The 20,064-nt window shown below is 39.9% G+C and overlaps 3 protein-coding genes across 3 annotated transcripts; 2 read left to right on the top strand and 1 right to left on the bottom strand.

The window, feature by feature from the left end:
• Positions 1–6,275: 6,275 nt before the first annotated feature.
• On the top strand, positions 6,276–6,803 carry LOC147930701 (uncharacterized protein At4g04775-like). Its single transcript, XM_087476990.1, has 2 exons — positions 6,276–6,449; positions 6,513–6,803. Exons 1-2 carry the CDS (start codon positions 6,276–6,278, stop codon positions 6,801–6,803), a joined length of 465 nt encoding a protein of 154 aa, XP_087333116.1.
• Positions 6,804–7,061: 258 nt separating this feature from the next.
• Positions 7,062–9,332, bottom strand: LOC104759105 (uncharacterized). Its single transcript, XM_010482074.2, has 3 exons — positions 8,238–9,332; positions 7,208–8,158; positions 7,062–7,127 (listed from the first exon to the last, which is right to left on the bottom strand). The coding sequence occupies exons 1-3, from the start codon at positions 9,330–9,332 to the stop codon at positions 7,062–7,064; spliced, it is 2,112 nt and encodes a 703-aa protein (XP_010480376.2).
• Positions 9,333–13,287: 3,955 nt separating this feature from the next.
• Positions 13,288–13,653, top strand: LOC147930702 (uncharacterized). Its single transcript, XM_087476991.1, has one exon. It carries the CDS (start codon positions 13,288–13,290, stop codon positions 13,651–13,653), a length of 366 nt encoding a protein of 121 aa, XP_087333117.1.
• Positions 13,654–20,064: the final 6,411 nt, after the last annotated feature.

The following is a 20,064-nucleotide window of genomic DNA, read 5'->3' on the forward strand; positions in this document are numbered from 1 at the left end:
TCTTAAGCTGTTTAAGACCATTATCTTTCCAAGGTTTGGAGTTCCTAGAATTGTCATCAGTGATGGAAGTAAGCACTTTATCAATAAAGTGTTTGAGAAGCTGCTGAAAAAGTATGGTGTTCAACATAGAGTGGCTAGCCCATATCATCCTCAGACCAGTGGACAAGTTGAAGTTTCCAACAGGCAGATTAAGGAGATTCTAGAGAAAACAGTGGGTGTTACAAGAAAAGATTGGGCTATGAAGCTTGATGATGCACTTTGGGCATATAGGACTGCTTATAAGACACCACTTGGGACTACTCCTTTCCATCTGCTTTATGGGAAAGCCTGTCATCTTCCAGTGGAGTTAGAGCACAAAGCAGCCTGGGCAGTTAAATTGATGAATTTTGATGCCAAGACAGCTTCAGAGAGAAGGTTAGTGCAGTTGAATGAGTTAGATGAGCTGAGATTTCATGCATTTGAGAATTCCAAGCTGTACAAGGAGAGGACCAAGGCTTATCATGATAAGAAGATCATCTCCAGACACTTTGAACCTAATGACCAGGTTCTCCTTTACAATTCCCGCTTGAAGCTGTTTCCTGGAAAGCTGCGTTCCCGCTGGTCTGGTCCTTTTACTGTGCAAGAAGTCAGACCATATGGAGCTATTGTGCTGTTGAACTCCAAAGGAGAGAAATTTACTGTTAATGGCCAAAGGGTGAAACACTATTGGGCAAAAGCTGAGATACCAGACGGACACATTGTGCGTTTGGAGGATGCACCCTCTGCCTAATCCGCTGCCAAGTCAAGCTAATGACTTAAAACAAGCGCTGAGTGGGAGGCAACCCACTGGTAAGAATTAATTATTTTGAATTTTTGCTTTTTAGGATCACTAACATATTAATTTTTGGTTTTGAGTTTTATTATTTCAGGAAAAAAAATAAAAAATATTAAAAAAAAAAGTTACGGATACCATTGATCAGAGCGAGCATCGACCGATACCATGGCGAGAAACCGGGCAATCGGGTTTGATTTTTGCTGAGTTTCAATTGAATGGGCTTGGGATCGAAACTGGGCCGGGTCCGACAGAAAGAGCGCCGATCGATGCTGCCTAAGATGAGCATCGATCGATACCACTTAAACCCGAGGAAGACCGATTAAAATCGCGAGACTTCGTCTTCTTCCTCATTTCACCCCCAAATCGACTAAACCCTAAATTGCTCATAACTCTCTCATTTCAGCTCCGTTTTGAGTGATTCCAAGCTCTAATCCACTCGATTTTCTCTCCTCTACCTGGATCTAGTGTCAATTTCGTGTTTTGGAGTGATGACAGCCAACAAGAGGACTCGAAAGAACGACGGCGAAGCTTCTTCTTCAGCTCAGCCACCTCGTCAATCCGACCGCCGTCCGCCTCCGCGAGCTCCGGCGGACCTTCCCCAGCCTCCACGATGTTCGACGACGGCCTCAGCAACCTTACCTGACCTCTCTCTTCCATCTCCCATTCAATCAAGGTTCCCATGGCCAAAAGAAGAAGGTCAACCAATTCCAACAGAGAGAGAATGGCCTCAACACAAGCTTCCTGAGTTTAATAAGTCTGAATTCATCAACAGGCCAGTGGGTGTTTGGGGAGAGTATGAAACAATGCTCTACAATGCATGGTTGGGAGTTGAGATTGAGCCTACAAGGTTTGTTGATCCTATCATTCTTCGTAGGTTGGGAATTCATGATGAGGTCTTGGATTTGATTGATAGGATGGGATTAGGAACTGTTTGTACTAGGCAGTATGATTTGTACCCGGATTTAGTGCGACAGTTCATGGCATCAGTTAGGATTACTTACAGAAATGAGCGAGCACCAGATGCATTTGGGGGTGCATTGCATTTCTTCATCAATGGAATGCCTTATGATATCCATTTTGCTCATTTGTGTGATGTGTTTCGCTGGACTCGTTTTTATCAGAATATTGCTTTGCCTAAGCACTATGAGGATCTCTCTCCTTTGTGGTCCTACATAGGACTTGGTCCTTATAATTCCAAGAAGATGCTTTCAATCAGTGGTCCGCCATCCTGTACTACGGTATGTTCTTAGGGCTGTTGCTACCACTTTGCAGTGTAAGATGGAGCCTAATAAGATGCGAGCAGCAGAGCTTAATTTTCTGAACATTACTTTGCGTTCCATGATCCCTTCTTTGGCTTCTGCTGAACGTCGCGACCCTCAGTGCCTCAACCTTGGGGCTATTTTCGCACATCACTTGGTTGAGCTTCAGACCAAGCCATTTTCGGGTACTGGAGTTAAGAGAGAGGCTGTGGGGAGCCTTATTACTGCTATCCTTCAGTTCAAGAAGATTCCTATTACTGGTTATAGTGTTATCACTAGGAGACAGCTTATGGATGAGGCATATTTGAGGAGTGCACACTGGCTGAAACCAGGTTTGTTGTGGAGGTTTGTTGATGAGACATGAGAGCACTTTGTCCGCCTTCCACGACCTGATCTTACCACCATCGCACTCCGCAGTGATGATCCAGAGCAGTTGCGTTTTCGCCCTTCACCAGATGACTATGTTGTTTATGCTCCTTCCCGTCGCCATCGCACTTCGCGGACTACTACTGATGCTGCAGCTGCTACTAACCCTGCTGGGGGTTTTGAGACTGGTTCTTCTTCTGGGACTGCGGCATTTGAGTTTCCAGAGCCATCAGAGGATCCCGCTACTATGGACCAGGGAGCTCATCAGACTTATGTGGTTTCTGCTTTGCGTGCCATCTGGAATGGCATGGCTCGACTTTCACAGTGTGGCTGCATTCGTCCTACCAGGCGTACTAGGCGCAGGTCCCCTTCGCCATCTTCACCATCTGCTGAGGATGCTGAGGATGTTGCGAATGCTGACGATATTGATGGTGATGATGGTGCTGATGATGTTTCTGTTACATTTTAGCTTCTGATCATGGTTTCTTTTTATCTTTTTCCTTTTTTAGGATTGAGTCATTTTTATTCTTGCTTTGAGTCAGTTTGTGTTTGAAAGTTGTTTGGATTTATGAACTATCTATCTATCATGTTGCTTTTAACCTGTGTTTGTGTTTGAGTGCTTCTTAACAGAATTAACATCAAAGGATTGATCAAACAACACACACAACTAACTGCAACTAACAAGGAGATTCGGCCAGAATTCACCATTCGCCGAAGGTGTCGATCGATGCTGCCTTGCATGGTATCGATCGACACCACTGGGTAACCCGAGAATCTGTTCACTTTTTCATTCAATTTTTCAACACAATTTTTGTTTCTTGACTTTTCCTTTCTTTGATAACACTGGGGACAGTGTTGTTTAAGTCTGGGGGAGGTTAGTACTAACTACTTACTTGGTTTTTGTGTCTTGTGTCAAATCTGTATTTTTGTTTTTATTGAGTCAAATTTTTCAAAAATTTCTGTTGAATTATGATCTCTAACTGATGGTTCTTGTTCTTTGGCTAACACTCTAATGATTCTTGACTAAGCTTGACCTCAGAACTGAAGTGTGGAAAGACTATGAGCTGTATCAACAATCCTGAAAGCCCTTATTCAAAGGATATCTAGTTCAACTAATGCTGTCTCAACTTTTATCAGGATTTTAACTGGACTTAATCTCTTACTCTGGGGTTGGAAATCAGTGGACTAGACTTCTTCTTCAGGCCATACAAGACAGTGCAATTTTTCAAAGTATGTTTCCCCTCTCTCTTCCCTTCAGAATTCAGAAAAAAAAGAGAGAAAAAAAAAAGAGAGAAATAAAAGATGAGATGATTTTGATCAGTTTAGAGAGGTAGGTAAATTACCAGTGACCTCATTATTCTACTCTTGAGTCAAATGATCACACAAAGCTTGGAAGCGAGGGGTAGGTAAATTACCAATGACCCCGGTATTCGCTTACACCTTTGCTAAAAAAGAATAAGAATAAGCAAAAAAAAAAAAAAAAGGAAGTGAGAAAAGGGAGAGGAAAGGAGATGTAAGAAGAATGTCTTGGCCTGAAGAGAGTCCATATGCCACTGTTTGAATACTACAAGGTAAGAACTCACCTGTACTTACTTTAATTTATGTAATGAGATAGCAATGGTTAGACTAGAGATTCCAGAGAATTGTGGGATTTGAGTAAGGAATGTTGATGCTTTTCAATTGACAAAGTATATGAAGTAAGTTCTTGAGAGTCAAGGCGATAAAGAGTGCGAAGATCAGTTACCAGCAGTTGAGTTCTTTCTATGTTTTCAAACCTCTTTCACAGGTTTAAGTTTCTGTTTTGCTTGAGGGCAAGCAAAGGCTAAGTCTGGGGGAGTTGATATATCATGGTTTTTACGGTTTTTAACCATGATATAAGTGTGCTTTTTGAGTCTTTTGATTTGTTTCTAGGTTATTTTAGAGTCTTAATAGGTTATTTAGGAATTTGGCACGGATGGGGCAATATGGAACAATCTGGATCATTTTGGAGCACTTTACCGAAGGAAATCAAGTTGGAGTCGGATCAGAGACCAAGCATTGATCGACACCACTTAAGGAGTATCGATCGACACTCGTGTTTACCCGACGAGAGAACAACAAATTTGGAAGTTTTACAAATTTGCCCAAAGTCTTCTATAATTGCAACATAAGCCCCTGGACGTATTTTAGGATGTATATATGGTTTTTGGGTTTTAGAAACCCTTAAGTTATTTTCTAGCAGTTTTTGAGAGAAGGATATTGAGAGCTTTTGGGAGAGAGAGATCTGCTTTGTAGAGAAGAATTCTTGAACTCCCTCTTCTACTTTTTTATATCTATTGCATGTTATTCAGAATTATGATTTTTTCTTCATTAAACATGTCTGAGTAATTTGTTTGTTAGGTTTAGGGTTTTTCATAGGGTTTTTATGGTTTATTAGATCTGAGATTTTTAGGGTTCTTAATCTTTTATGATCTTCATCTTTGGTTGTTTTTCACAATAATTCTTGATTGATCACCTAGAATTGTTATCTTAGGGAAATAAATTGATATGAGAATATAATTGTTTTCCTGATTAAACCATTGATGAGCAGAATTGTTTATTACAAAGAGATTTGAATTAATAATTCTGTGAACTTATCTAAACCTGTTCTTAAAGCTGATTTATTACTTGGAATTTTACAAAGAGATTTGGATTTTCTGGTTTTAAATTTAGATTATAATTGCAGTGAGAACTGATTATTTTACCAAAAGTTTAGAGTTCTAGATCTGATTTTTATTGCTTGAACCTTAATTAATTTATCCGATTTAATATTTCATAATTTCCTGAGAAATTCCCTAGGCTTAGCTCTTTTTATTTTCTGAATTATCAACACTTTTATTTAAATATTTGTATTGCTTTATTTTAATTCAATTTAACTTGTTTAGCGTAATTTACAAAACTTTACAATCTATTGTGTTTGATCTTGAGTCTCTGTGGATTCGACCCCTAAGTACTGCAGTGATCTCTTGCTTGAGAGAGTAGCTCTAGGGATTAATTTGAGCATATCAAACACTGTCACCGTCTTCTAAGTCGCAAACATCATCGCCTTTGACATCATATGTTGGAGCTGCAAAATACACTATAGGAGACAAATCATTGTCATCACGGTAGATATCATGAACGAGTTTATCGTTGCCTTGAAAGTGACAACAAGGCTCTTTGTAATCCACCAAACGTGTTTGTCGTTTCAAATTTTGCAAACGAGTATACACCAAACTATGGTAATGATGAGGTAAAAAGTGTGCACATAACTTCTGCTTAAGTTTATCCCAAGATTTAATAGGGTTTTTGCCATCTCTCTTGCGTGTGGTCTTCACTTGCTGCCACCATGATGCGGCTTGTCCACGAAATTTTTTAACCACAAGCGAAACTAATCGATCATCTGAAACACTTTGAAATTCAAAAATCTCTTCAACATCCAAAAGCCAATCTAGTAATTCTAGGGAAAAACGATCTGTGTCCCCCCAGGAACTTTCATATAGCACCACATCCACCCAGTTTTTAAACTTCGATCTCTGTCCCCCCAATTAGTAAGTTTCAGTCCAGTATCCCCCTAATTGTAAAGTTCGAAACTTCTGTCCACACATTATGCTAAAATCGTGGTTTATCATTGGTTTACTCGGTTGATGACATAAAACCAATGCGAAACCAAAAACCGAATACAATAAACCGAATTGTGACCCGATTAGAGTTATTCACAACCCGAAATAAATACTCAGTATGAAGAATCCCTAAATTAAAAAATTTAGAACCCTAGTTTTAGTTTTGCTCTCTTCATCGATATTTTCGATTTCTATCTTCAACAGCTGAGCTTGGATATGAGCAATTCATCTGGAGCTACGAGTGCAACAGCCAATGTCCAACAGAGAAGAAGAGTTGTGGGTGTACCGAAGACATGTTGGTGTGGAGCTAGTATCGTGGCATTGATTTCAAAGTCCGCTGCCAATCCATACCGCCGTTACTATCGGTGTGGTTATGCTGCATCACTTAAGGTATTGTGTTTGAATTTTGGGTTGTTTTTGAAAATTTTCACTCTAATTCTCTGTGCTTTGTAGCTCATTGATGATAACCACAATTTCAAGTGGGTTGACGAAGCATTGTTGGATGAGATTGAGAGATTGGCTGTCAGAACGGCTGTACTTGAACAAACAGTGTCCCAGATTACAACAGAGACTATAGATCACCAAAAGATTGTTTTTGAGAGGATGCAAATGAAGCTAGAGAAAGAGATTTTTGAGAGGGTAGAAGAAGAACTGTTGGAAACCAAATCAAGTCTGAAGAAAATAATGATTGTTGTAATTGTAGGTTGTATGATCATGATTGGTTTGAGTAAAGTGATAGTTTGATTGGCTTGTAGTTGTTGGTTTTGTTATGTATTGGCTTGTAGTTGTTTGGTTTGTTATGTATTGTGTTGTTGTTGGTAGTGTTATGTTCTTGTTGTGTCCTCTTTTATGTCTAATGAGAAACCAAAATAACAATAACAATAACAACCAAAAAATCAGAGACATTGGCAGAAATGGTTCAAAACCAATACATAAGCCGAGTTAAACATCCTAAAAATGCATCCATGGTTCAAAACCAATACATAAGCCGAGTTAAACATCCTAAAAATGCATCCATGGTTCCACTTGAGTGCCTTGAGTGCCTTGAGCAATCTGTGGTTCAAATGTCTAAGACACAAGATGAAGCAAAATTAAGGTCAGATTCACATACTATCTAACACATTTTGTTGAAAACTACACCTACTAACCTGTTTAGTAGACTTCTTCTTCGAGTGAAACCTAGAATTGTGACCAGCTTCACCACACATACCACAATGCATTATCCTTTTCAACTTTTTAGATGATTTTTTCGAAGGAGACTCATTTGGTCCTTTTTTCCTCTTTTTGTCCTTCTTACTTTCCTTTCCTTTCTTCCTCCCAGGCTGCGGTGGTGATGGTGGTCTATGCACATTAGGGAGGTTGGTAGATGGCCAATAAGCAGGTCCTCTTTGTGGAACAAGGCCTTCTGTGTAGTTCCTCCTCCACATAGGTGTCCGAAACCAGAAACACACATAGTCTTCAACCTCAAACTTCCTATCAATCATGACTCCATAAGCATGTTCACAAGGAATGCCACAGATTTGCCATTTCTGACAAGTGCAAGTCCTCTCAGTCAAGCTTACCCGATGAGAAACTCCACTAAGTGTAGCTTCGTAACTGTCGTTTGTGCTCCTTCTTATCTGGCATTCAGAAGCTTTTTCAATTTCTTTGGCAAGGAACTTAGACACATATGGCGTGCATCTCCCATTGTGATCATGAGATTCAGCAGATCTCTTGGCAATCCTGACCATCGCAAGTCTCCTTATGGTCTCAAGCATTGGCACAAATGCTTTGTCCCTGGCTTTCAAAATGGAGTTGTTGAATGACTCGACTGAGTTATTCTCAACATCTTCACAGAAGTTCCCTTGCTTGTAGAACGCCCCGCACCAAGTTCTTGGTTTCGACTTTACCACATCACGCCAGACAATCTCACTGTAGTTTTGAAGCTTGATCATGTTTGCTTCAAAATCCTTCTCATTGTAGCTCCATGCAATATCCCAGACATACTTCTTCATCTCTTTATCTTTCCCATGACTTTTCTTCAAGTTGCTATAAATGTGTCGGACACACATTCTATGCTCAGCTTTTGGTAGCTCTAACTCAACAGCTCGGATGAGTCCCTGAAAAAAAAAGCAAGAGGTTAATAACTGAATAAATACAACACATTAGCAATGAACCCAAAATCAGAATGTTTATTACCTTTTGGCGATCAGAGATTATGATATAACCATCACCATCCATTAGTCCCAAATCAGCCTTCATCTTCCTCACAAACCACAACCAATTTACTATGTTTTCTACTTGTACACACCCCCATGCTATTGGGTATATAGCATTATCTGAATCTCTACCTAAAGCAACCAGCAACTGACCTTTAACTTTACCTTTTATAAAGGTTCCATCTAAACCTATTAGTGGCCTAAAAGAATCTTTCCATGTTCTCTTGAGCACATCAAAGCAGACATAGAAACTGTTAAATACCTCTTCTCTTGCATCGTTAGTCACAGTGACAACTTCAACAGTTGAATCTTGGTTTGATTCTCGTATCTCAGCCGCATAATCTTGGAGCCTTGCAAACTGCTCATCATACTCTTTCTCAATCCATCTCAAAGCTTTATTCCTTGCAGCTTGACATTGAGGCCTAGATACAGTGATCTTCCATTTTGCTTTAATGGTTTGTTCTATCTTCATTGGCATGAAATACTCAGGTTCTTCTCTGATTTGATCTAGAAACAACCTAGAGATAACAGGAACCTTCAACATCTCACAATCTCCATTTGGATTACATGTATGCTTATCAATGTACTTATTCACCCTCCACCTCCTACATTTCTTCGTGATTGCACAATATATGCGCCAAATACATCCATCGCCAGCACATCTAAATCCAATCTTGGTTTTATCATACCTGTACTGTGCGATGTTGCATCCAGTCTTCAGAGCATGGCCGAGTACAGCTTCCTTAAATGCAATGGCGTTGAAGAATGTCTGGTGATAGTACAAAGTCCCATCGACTTTTCTGATGTTGTTCCGCTTTCTCACCCGACGAGCTTCATCATCTTCATCACTTGAACTGTCCGGATACTCATCATGAACAATCGATGGTTCGTCTACAAACTCCAATACAGCTTTCTCGATGTCAAAGGCGTCTCGCTCTCTTGGATCTTCATCATCGGGTTCATCGTCTTGGATCGGACCTTCTCCTCCTTCCTCTGGCGGAACAGACCCAGTAGCAGTAGCAGTAGCCTCGTCATGAACAATTATCGCATTCGTCTCCAGCTCATTCGAATCCATGGAAATTGAGATTTTTTCGTTTCTAGGGTTCTTCGATTTGGGGATTTTTATGTTTTGGGGATTTTAGGATAAATGGGTATTGTTTAACGGGTTGAATCGGGTCAATTTGGGTCGATTTCTAGGTTAATCCGGTTTAATTTTGTTGGCACGCGGTTAATGTATTTTCCGGAACAGTAAACCAATGATAAACCACGATTTTAGCATAATGTGTGGACAGAAGTTTCGAACTTTACAATTAGGGGGATACTGGACTGAAACTTACTAATTGGGGGGGACAGAGATCGAAGTTTAAAAACTGGGTGGATGTGGTGCTCCTGGGGGGACACAGATCGTTTTTCCTAATTCTAGTAATAAATTACTAGAAAATCCACCATGGAACTGATACCAACTGATAGAGAGCGGAAGCTTAATTAACGGACAAGAACGCTAGATCTTTAGGAGAATTCGGATTCATAAACAGATCTTGCTTAGAACATTGTAACTTGACGAAGAAGCAATAAGGATAGGGTCGAGATCGGAAGCGATATCGACGTGGTTTGCAGGACTTGAACACAAGCTCTTAGGATTGAGAGTCCTCCTCTCTAGGCTTTACACAAAGCTCTCGTAAAACTTGTTTATTCAATAATTGATAATTAACTTTACAAAACACCTTAAATAAGAAAACCTAAACAAAACCCTAACCTAAAGAACTAAGTAAACCGACAACTAATATTCGAATCCCATTTATGCATTCAGCCCATACAAAACAAATCAATCGAAAAGCAAAGAACAAGAGTCTCTAACCTGATGAACACCAGAGACGCGTGCGTCTCGAAGATGCGCTGCATCACAATGACAATCCAGCGCTTAAAAGAGATCCGTCAAAAGATATCTCCTGACCTCTTATTCCTCATGGAGACAAAGAACCCTTTAGACTCGGTTCTCAAATCTCTCCATTGGATTGACTATCCGTCCCATCATCTGGTGCCTCCACACTCTCCTGCAGCAGAGGTTATGGCTTTATTCTGGAAAGCAAACATAGAATTGGAAATTATCTCTTCTAATCAACACTTTATAGATACTAAGATCAAGGCTAAGGGCAGACCCTTTTACTCAACTTTTCTCTACGGGAAACCAGACTGATCCAAAAAAAGTACAAATGTGGAATAGTCTCCAAGAAATTGCCTTATCAAGATCAGGTCCATGGTTCATCACCGAAAACTTCAACGACATCATTAGCAGTGATGAAAAAGTTGGAGGACAAGCTAGACCTGAAGGATTCTATTCTGATCTACAATTTTTTATGTCCTCATGTGATCTGTATGACCTAAAACATTGTGGTAACTTCTTATCTTGGAGAGGAAAAAAGAACAACCATGTAGTCTGCTGCAGAATGGATCGTGCAATGGTAAACAATGACTGGATTATTGCATATCCCTCAGGTCGTAGTGAATACCTTCGCTTTGAGGGATCTGATCATCGACCTTTGGTAACCTCTTTCGACCATGGAAAGAAAAAGAGAAAGGGGATTTTTCAGATATGATATACGCCTTAAAGAAAAGCCTGAAGTTACAAAGTTGGTCAAGGAAGCTTGGACCTCTGATCCTGAAGCATCAGTGGATCACCGTCTACACCTATGCAAATCAGCTATCATCAAATGGAGTAAAACACAACTGCAAAATAGCCAAAAAGAAATATCTTTTCTCAGGGAACAATTGGAAGAGGCTATGTGTGATGATGGCTCAAATCAAAGCTTACATACAAGAAGAGGAGTTCTGGAAGCAACGTAGTCGACAGTTGTGGCTTGCTTTAGGACACAAAAACTCGGGCTACTTTCATGCTGAAACGAAAGGGATAAGAGCATTAAATACTATCTATATTATTGAGACACCTACAGGTTCCCCAGTGTACGAGAAAAAAAGAAATTTTCAAAGTTATTGCAGACTACTTTAAAGATATATTTACCTCTCAGGAAGGAGAGATAAATTCACTGGTTGAACAAGCTCTGCCCCATGCATAACTGCGGAAATGAACAATAGCTTGATAGCCATGCCAACCCCAATGGAGATCAAAGATGGTTGTTTCTCGATCCATGATGATAAAGCCCCTGCTCATGACGGATTCTCTGCTAGTTTTTTTCAAAGTAATTGGGAGATTGTTACTGATGAGACCATTGTCGAAGTTCAATCCTTCTTCATTAGTGGGAGCCTGCTAGAGAAAATTAATCATACGCAATTCAGATTAATTCCAAAGATCACTTACCCACAAAAAGTCTCTGAGTAAAGACCAATAGCACTTTGTTCAGTATATTACAAAATCATATCAAAGTTGCTTGCGAGAAGACTCCAACCGTTCCTACACGCGTGTATATCCCAAAACCAATATGCTTTTGTCATGAAACCTTACACTACTTAAAAGTCTTTGGAGCTAAAAAGAGGTGCTTTATGGCGGTTAAAACCGATATGAGCAAAGCCTATAATCGACTGGAATGAGATTTTATCAAAGCAGCTCTAGAACGTATGGGTTTTAACCTGGATTCTATGGATTATGCAATGTGTCTCTACAGTCTCCTATTCTTTTCTACTTAATGGGCAAGCTAAAGGTTTAGTAGTTCCAGAAAAGGGTATCGGACAAGGGGACCATCTCTCACCCTATTTGTTCATTATTTGCATTGAGGTCCTATCTGGTTTATGCCTTACAACGCAAATCAAAGGGAACTTACCAGGTCTCAGGGTAGCAAAAGGGAGCCCCATGATTAACTGTCTTCTCTTTGCGAATGATATGATGTTTTTTTTTTGTTGTTCAGACCAACAAAGCTGAGAATTTTGAAAGCTATCCTGAAAAAATATGAAGACACTTCACGTCAAAAGATTAATCAGGTTAAATCATCTATTACATTTTCAAGGAAAACCCCTACTGAGATAAGAGAAAGAGACAAAAGAGTTTTGGAAATTCAAAAAGAGGGAGAACAAGGCAAATACCTTGGTCTCCCTAAACTCTTTGGTAGGAAGAAAAAGGATCTGTTTACATCTATTGTAGACCGTATCAAACAAAGAGCTCTGAGCTGGTCGTCAAGATTCCTCTCTACAGTTGGAAAACTCATTATGCTCAAATCAGTCTTAGCCGCTTTGCCTACATATACTATGTCTTGTTTTCACCTGTCAAACTCCCATTTTGTAAAAAAAATAAAACAGGTCTTACCAGATTCTGGTGGGACTCTAACACGGGGAAAAAGAAGATGAGTTGGATATCTTGGAGGAAAATGAAAAGGTCTTACAAATCAGGTGGATTTGGCTTTAGAGATATCAAAACTTTTAACAAAGCTCTTCTAGCTAAGCTCTGCTGGCATTTGATCACCAAGCCATCCACTTTGTTTGCAAAAGTCTTTCTGGGCAAATATTGTCAAGGTGCCTCTCTTCTGGATTGCACGGTTCCAAACTCAGCATCTCACGGTTGGAGAAGTATTTGTATGGTTCGGGACCTCCTGAAACCTCACCTTGGCAAACAGATTGGCTCAGGTGAATCCACACCAATGTGGAGAACCCCTTGGTTGTTTGTGAATTCCCTTGTAGCCTCCATGGGACCTCCTACTGAAGCATCCCAACATTATGTAGTGGCTGATCTCATCCTGCCAGGAACCAAGGAATGGAATAAATAACTCATTAGGAACATTCTACCAGAATATGAACAAGAGATCCTAAGCCTGAATCCAAGTTTTACGGGAGCATCTAATGTATGGAGGTGGTTACCCTCGAGCGATGGCATGTACTCAGCCAAATCTGTCTACTTTGAAGCTCTTTAAGCAGAGGAGGAAGAGGAAAGCACCTTTCCCTGCACGAATCCAGAGTTGTTTAACTGGCTAAAACATATTTGGTCTACTAAATGCTCACCAAAAACAAAGTTGTGATTGTGGAAAGCGGGTCAAAACGCCTTACCAGTTGGGGAGAAACTCTTTCATCGCCATGTTAGCGAGTCAATGAAAGGTCCTCATTGTGAAGCCGAGGAATCGACTCTACACCTCTTTTTCCAATGTCCTTTTGCAAAGAACATTTGGGAATTGGCTTCCTACCAGAAGCGCTTGAATTTGGAAGAAATATCATCTTTCCAAGAAGGATTAGGGGCAACTAACAAGCTCATCTGCTTACCCCTCTCAGGTGTGGGAAACGGTCCTTTATCCCCCTGGCTCATCTGGGTGATATGGACTTCTTGGAATCAGCTGACCTTCAACAAGAAACACACCTCAGTAGAGGAAGCTCTGACAACAACCATCATCCGAGCCCGAGAGTGGCAGAACGCACAACCCCACCAAGCTAAATTCTTTCCCAAACCACACCCTACCTAGATCCCCCAAGCTCCTCCAAATTTTCTAACCTGCTTTACGGATGCCTCGTGGAAGGAAGACGGACAGGCGGGAATTGGTTGGATCTGCAAGAACCAACAAGATCGGACAATATTCGAAGGCTCTGCCTCTCTGCCAAAGGTTGTTTCACCGTTGGTGGCTGAAGCTAAGGCAACTCTCGCGGTTGTTAGAGTTGCAATCACATCGGACACCAGGAATATACTCTTTGCTTTTGACTCTTTAACCCTAGTCAAAGTCCTTAATCAAAAGCTCCAGCATAAGGAACATCACAGGAGTGCTCATGATATCCTATCTCTATCTTTAGTTTTTGATAGATGCTCTTTGCGTTTTATCTCGCGATCTCACAATCGCCAAACTAATGCTTTGGCAAAGGGGGCTCTTTCCCTTCTTTGTACGCAAACTTAGTTCTTTTTAATGGATAACACTCTTTTTCCCCAAAAAAGAAAATGTGTGATGTCTAACTTCAAATAGAGCTTAAAAAGTATTTCTTGCAGGCCTTTTATAGGATAACATAGTAAAGAAGCCTGATCATTACCATACTTTTACTAGTTTCAGACTTCATATCTTGGAAACCTAATCTCGTCGAGATCTATTGTCCTCGATCCTATTAAAATCAAATTTTTACATCAAGCTCTACGTTGATATTGAACAGTAATAACAAACAATTTCCAAGCAATCTATACAAAGTCCAAACAAAACTTTGATTACTATTTTTTATCACCTGCCCTGCCCACTAATACTTGTCCCCTGGATATTGGAATTTGTTCTTACGATTGTACAATTACTTGACGCCCAGAGCCGTCTCTAAGTTAATAAAAGCCACAATCAAATTAAAATAAAAGGGCTGTTTTGCTATAGAGCCGTCTCTAAGTTAATAAAAGCCACAATCAAATTAAAATAAAAGGGCTGTTTTGCTATTAGTCAGAATCGAACCCATGAACTCTTTCCCACTAACAAAGACAAATGCCACTAGACTAAACACATTTTTTGGAAAATAAGGCCGAAAGTTATATATAAAATACACAGCAGAAAATAAGACCACAAGCTCATGCTTCATGGGCTTGGCCTTTGGGCCGGCTCTGTTAATGCCGCATGCCTTACTTGTTGTGAAGGTAGGCTTGGGCTTCTCGTCTTTTTGCTTACATTGAACCCTCTCGTCTTGTCTTGTTTTCTTTTCTTTTTTTCCTTTTTCTTTTTCTTAACACAGATTGAACCCTAGCTCTTGTTCTCTTCCAATTTATTATTCTTTTCTTCTTCCAATTTTTTCTTGCCTTAATCTTCCCACGTGCAGAATTGGATAAAACAACTTCACTTTATGAAATAACATAGTCAATATGCATGAACATTCTATGCGCTTGATATTTTAAAATTGTTAGCTTATGCATTTTGCCACTTCAATCCTTTTCAAATTCATGTTTTTGCTTGATCATTGATGTGCTTGAAAGGTATATAGCATGCTTAACATGTGTTTGGAAAAATTATTGTGTTTCCAAATTCCAATTATGTACGCTTAATTATATCATAGTTCATGATTAAAGGTACTTCATAGTTTTCGGGAAGTCATTCAATTCAAAGTCTGATAGTTGCATTAAATCGTGATTATATATATAAACTAATCAAGATGTTGTTCGAATATATATTTAAAAACTATCAAAGTTGGGGATTTAATACAACAATTACAAAGCTTTGGTGTCACAAGGTAACAGTTGTGGAACGCAACAGGAAAATTACCAGAACTGTGGTGTCACAAGATAGCAGCTGTAAACGCAACAGGTGAACTGAACACGAGAAGAATCAAGCTGGAAATGAAGATGATGTGGCGTGATTGTCTATTGAATTTTGTTAAGTGTACGTCCTTGAGTGGCGGCCAAGATACTTACGAATCAAGCAAAATATTGTGAGAATATTTGGCGTCTAGGTTTAGCACATGTAGCCATGTAGGTGATGCACACTATCTATTGTTGGCTAAGTCAATGGTGAGTAAACAAAGAGTGAAAGCATAGTTGTTGTTGTACAGTGAGTTAGGTAGTTAGGAATTGCTCATAACGACTCGTGTTGACTCCATGTAAATCTAATTAAGTAATTTTGGGTTAGCTAGGTAGATTAGGAATTACTCATGACGTGTAAATCTTATCATTCATACAAATATTATAGTTGTACCAGTCAAACCGATGATACAAAGATGACACACCATAGACACGTAGACAGGGGTGGATGATGTAAGTTTTTAAGTATGAGGACCTATATATATCCGATGAGATGAGATGAGATGAGTCCTCTGTGTACCACATCATCTACGGTTCAAATCCCTACATTTCCAATTCCATGCACATGGACATGGGATGTTTCACATAATTCCAAATAAAGATATAAAATTGTGAAAGGAAGATAAGGACCAGAGGGTGAAATTAGCCAAATCTTTACTATATAATTGATATAGACTCAACGTCCAAATCATAGAGAAAAATCCAAAAGAAAAGAAAGAAAATAATAATCGAAGGAGGCGATGAAGGTTGAAACCATCAGTAAAGAAATCATAAAACCATCTTCTGAAACGCCAAATGATCTTCGAACTCTCCAACTCTCTATTTATGACCACATCCTCCCTCCCATTTACACCATAGCCTTTCTCTTCTACACCAAAGATGATTTGGTCTCTCGAGAACACACTTCACACATACTCAAGACTTCTCTATAGAACAAGAAAACCTTTGAATCAAGAATAAGAATAACTCTCTCTTTTATTGCTTTAGAAAAGTAACTCAAAAACTAAAGCTTTCTCTCAAATCTCTTAGGTTCTGCAACACCCTGCATCCCCTTTATATATAAAACTCATAACACATATTTCCTAATCTAAATAGGAAACTTAACTTATTCGATAACTCCTAGAACACAAATATGTATATTTAGCTTTTCTCCTAAATATACTTTTCTTGATCTTCAAGCTACTTCAAGCTTAATCCAACATTCTCCTCCTTAAGCTTGAAGTCTCTCTTCTTCAAGTCTTGAACACCAATGAACTCTCTCATTTCTTTGAACTTGATTCTCCTAAGTTCCTTTGTAGTATATCTGCCTTTTGCTCTGTTCCAAGAACATGCTCCACTTCTATTTGTCCATTTTCAACACACTCTCTTATAAATATATCTCCTATGTATATGCTTGCTCTTACCATGGAACACTGGATTCTTTGTGAGGGCTATTGCTGACTTATTATCCATCAAAATGGTGACCTTTTCACTAGTACACCCAGTCACTTCGCTAAGCAGGTCTTGGAGCCAAATTGCTTGCTTTGCTTTTTTGGTACCTGCCATGAACTCAGCTTCACACGACGACATTGCAACCGTGTCTTGCTTCTGCGTACACTAAGTAATTGGACTAGTGCCAAGATAGAATATGTGACCAGTTGTGCTTCTACCATCATCTTCATCCGTATTGTGGCTACTATCACTATATCCAACCAAACTTATTTCCCTTTCACGATGAAACGTAAGACCGAGAGAAGTTGTACCTCTTAGATATCTGATAACTTGCTTCAATGCTGCTCCATGAGATTCTTCTGTCTCATGCATATATCTACTTAGTACCCCAACAGAATAAGAGAGATCGGGTCGAGTGTGTAACAAGTATCGAAGACAACCAATACTTCTTCTATACCCTTTCTCGTCAATATTTTTCTCCTTGTGTGCTTTTGATAGCTTCAACCCTGCATCCATCGGTATGTAAGTAGAATTACACTGTTCCATCCCAGCTTCAGTCAAGATCCTATTCGCATATCTTTCTTGGCTTACGGTGATACCGATTTCATGCTGTAGAACTTCAATTCCAAGATAGTAGGTCAGCTTTCCTAGATCACTCATCTCAAATCTTGACGCCATTTCTCTTTTAAACTCGAGTATCAAGCTTAAGTTGGTTCCAATGACAAGTAGGTCATCCACATATACAGCCATGACAAGAAGATGCTCCTTCTCTTGCTTTCGATATAATGATGGTTCCTTGGAGCACTTGATAAAGTTCAGTTCCTTAAGACTCTGATTCAGCTTGTTATTCCAAGCTCTTGGTGCTTGTCGTAGTCTGTAAAGTGCTTTATTCAATTTATACACCTTATCTTCAGAGCCTTGAATCTCAAAACCTTCAGGTTGGTTCACATAGACTGTTTCTTTGAGTTCACCATGAAGAAACACAGTTTTCACGTCGAGATGATGTACTTCCCAACCGTGTGACGCTGCAAGTGCACGGATAAAGCGGATTGTTTCAATGCGCGCCACTTGAGCAAATACCTCGTCATAGTCAATGCCATATTTCTGCACATATCCCTTTGCCACGAGCCTTGCCTTGTATTTGTTTATGCTTCCATCTAAATTGCGTTTGATTTTGAAAACCCACTTTAGGCCGATAGATTTAACCCCAACTGGACGCTCCACTAAGAACCAAGTGTTATTCTTAGTTATGGATGATATGTCTTCTTCACATGCCTCTATCCAATGTTTATCTCCTTTTGCCTCGCTAAAATCCCATGGTTCCTCATCTATCGTGAGCAAGAGTCTTTCACCTTCGATCTCGGCTAATAGAACATAGTCCTTCAAGTAGGTTGGTTTTTTTGTTTGTCTCCCTGACTTTCTCACCGGAGCTTCAATGGTAACCTCACCGTCACCATCATCGCTGTCATCATTATCCTCTTCACTATTCTCCTATGTTTCTATCTCCCCTGTTACGGTTGTTTCTGGTTCTTTGACAACTTCTTCTTCTCTAATGCCATTATTTCCAAATTCTCCAAAGCTTATGCTGAAATTTCCTGATTCGCTAACCATATCTTGCTCTACATTCACCTAGTTCCAGCTCTTACCTTCATCGAAGACTACATCCCTACTTACTATGATTCTTTGACTCGATGGGTCCAATAAGCGGTATGCTTTCGAGCCGGGTTCAGTTCCCAGGTGCACAAGGGCTCTTGATCTATCGTCTAACTTCTTAAGGTGTGGAGACTCTATTTTTGCATATCCAATACAACCGAAGACCCGCAAGTGCTCAATATTTGGTTTCTTCAAGGTAAAAGCTTCGTATGGAGTTTGTGCGACCAACGTTCTTGTAGCAACCCTATTGATAAGGTAAGTAGCATGCCTCACTGCCTCTCCCCACAAGTAATTAGGTAAAGACATATGCTTTAAAATACTCCTTGTCATCTCCATTAGTGTCCTGTTACGTCGTTCAACAACTCCGTTTTGTTGAGGAGAGTACAACGCTGTCAAGTGCCTCTTGATACCGGAGTTGGCACAAAAAAATTGAAATTCTTGTGAAACAATCTCACCACTCCTATCAGATCAAAACGTTTTGATGGAAGCCCCTGTCTCCTGTTCGATCAACGCTTTGAAGTTCTTAAACTTATCAAACGCTTCGCTTTTTTCTTTCAAGAGGGTTGACCACATGTAACGAGAATGGTCATCAATGAGGACAAAGATATATCTTTTCCGTGCAGCTGTAGGAGGCGTAATTGGTCCGCAAAGATCTCCATGTACTAGCTCAAGTATGTGTGTAGCTCGATAAGAAGTTGCTTGAGGAAAAACTCTTCTGACCTGTTTCCCAAGCAGACACGAAGTGCAAATCTCCTTTTCGATTTCAATACTTGGCATTCCTGTAACTAGTTCCTTAGTTACCATTGTCTTCATGTTCTCTGTACCAATATGCCCTAGTCGTGCATGCCACCTTGCTGAATCACTCAATGTCTAAAGCTGTAAACACCACTTCGTGTGCTCTGTTTCAATGTTCACTTTGTATAGTCTATTTCGAGACCTGGTTGCCTTGACCAAAAGTTTACCATAACGATCATGTAGAGTTAGAAAGTCCTCTTTCATTCTAACATTACAGCCAGCCTCCATAGCCTGTTCAAGGCTGATGATATTGCTCTTCAACTCAGGTATGAAATAGACATCAACTAGCACCTTTCGTTCTCCACACTTGGTTTTAAACAGGATAGATCCCTTCCCTTTTATGTCAATTCGTGAATCATCTCCAAACCTAACCTTTCCCGTGACTGTCTCGTCGATCTTGGAGAAGTAAGAACGATTCCCACTCATATGATTGCTAGCTCCATTGTCTAGGTACCACACATTATCACCATCAGAATGCGTTTCAAAGTCTTCTGGCTTCACTTTCCTTTCATTAAGATACACCACTTCGTGCATCATCAACGCATCAGCCTCTTGAGTCTTGTTGTTATCATTCTCTAATGTCTCCTGAAGTTTAAGAAGTCTATCTGGAAAATCGGATGCATAATGTCTTGTCTTATCACATCTGTAGCATACCACTTTGGATGTATCTCTCTCTTGTCGATACCCACCAGTTTGATAGTAACCATAGCGTCCACGTCCTCTTCCTCGTCCATAGAACCTACCGCCT

The sequence above is a fragment of the Camelina sativa genome, chromosome 12 (genome assembly GCF_030686135.1).
Source record: "Camelina sativa cultivar CO46 ecotype springtype chromosome 12, ASM3068613v1".
In the NCBI taxonomy this organism is placed as follows: Eukaryota; Viridiplantae; Streptophyta; class Magnoliopsida; order Brassicales; family Brassicaceae; genus Camelina; species Camelina sativa.

Excerpts from the sequence above, each read along its gene's own strand:
- LOC147930701 (XM_087476990.1), top strand. The coding sequence starts at position 6,276 with ATGAGCAATTCATCTGGAGCTACGAGTGCAACAGCCAATGTCCAACAG. Across the intron at positions 6,450-6,512 it reads GTTATGCTGCATCACTTAAG|CTCATTGATGATAACCACAA; the intron begins GTATTGTGTTTG and ends TGTGCTTTGTAG.
- LOC147930702 (XM_087476991.1), top strand. The coding sequence starts at position 13,288 with ATGAAAGGTCCTCATTGTGAAGCCGAGGAATCGACTCTACACCTCTTT.
- LOC104759105 (XM_010482074.2), bottom strand. The coding sequence starts at position 9,332 with ATGGATTCGAATGAGCTGGAGACGAATGCGATAATTGTTCATGACGAG. Across the intron at positions 8,159-8,237 it reads TAATCTCTGATCGCCAAAAG|GGACTCATCCGAGCTGTTGA; the intron begins GTAATAAACATT and ends TTTTTTTTTCAG. Across the intron at positions 7,128-7,207 it reads AGAAGAAGTCTACTAAACAG|ACATTTGAACCACAGATTGC; the intron begins GTTAGTAGGTGT and ends CTTGTGTCTTAG.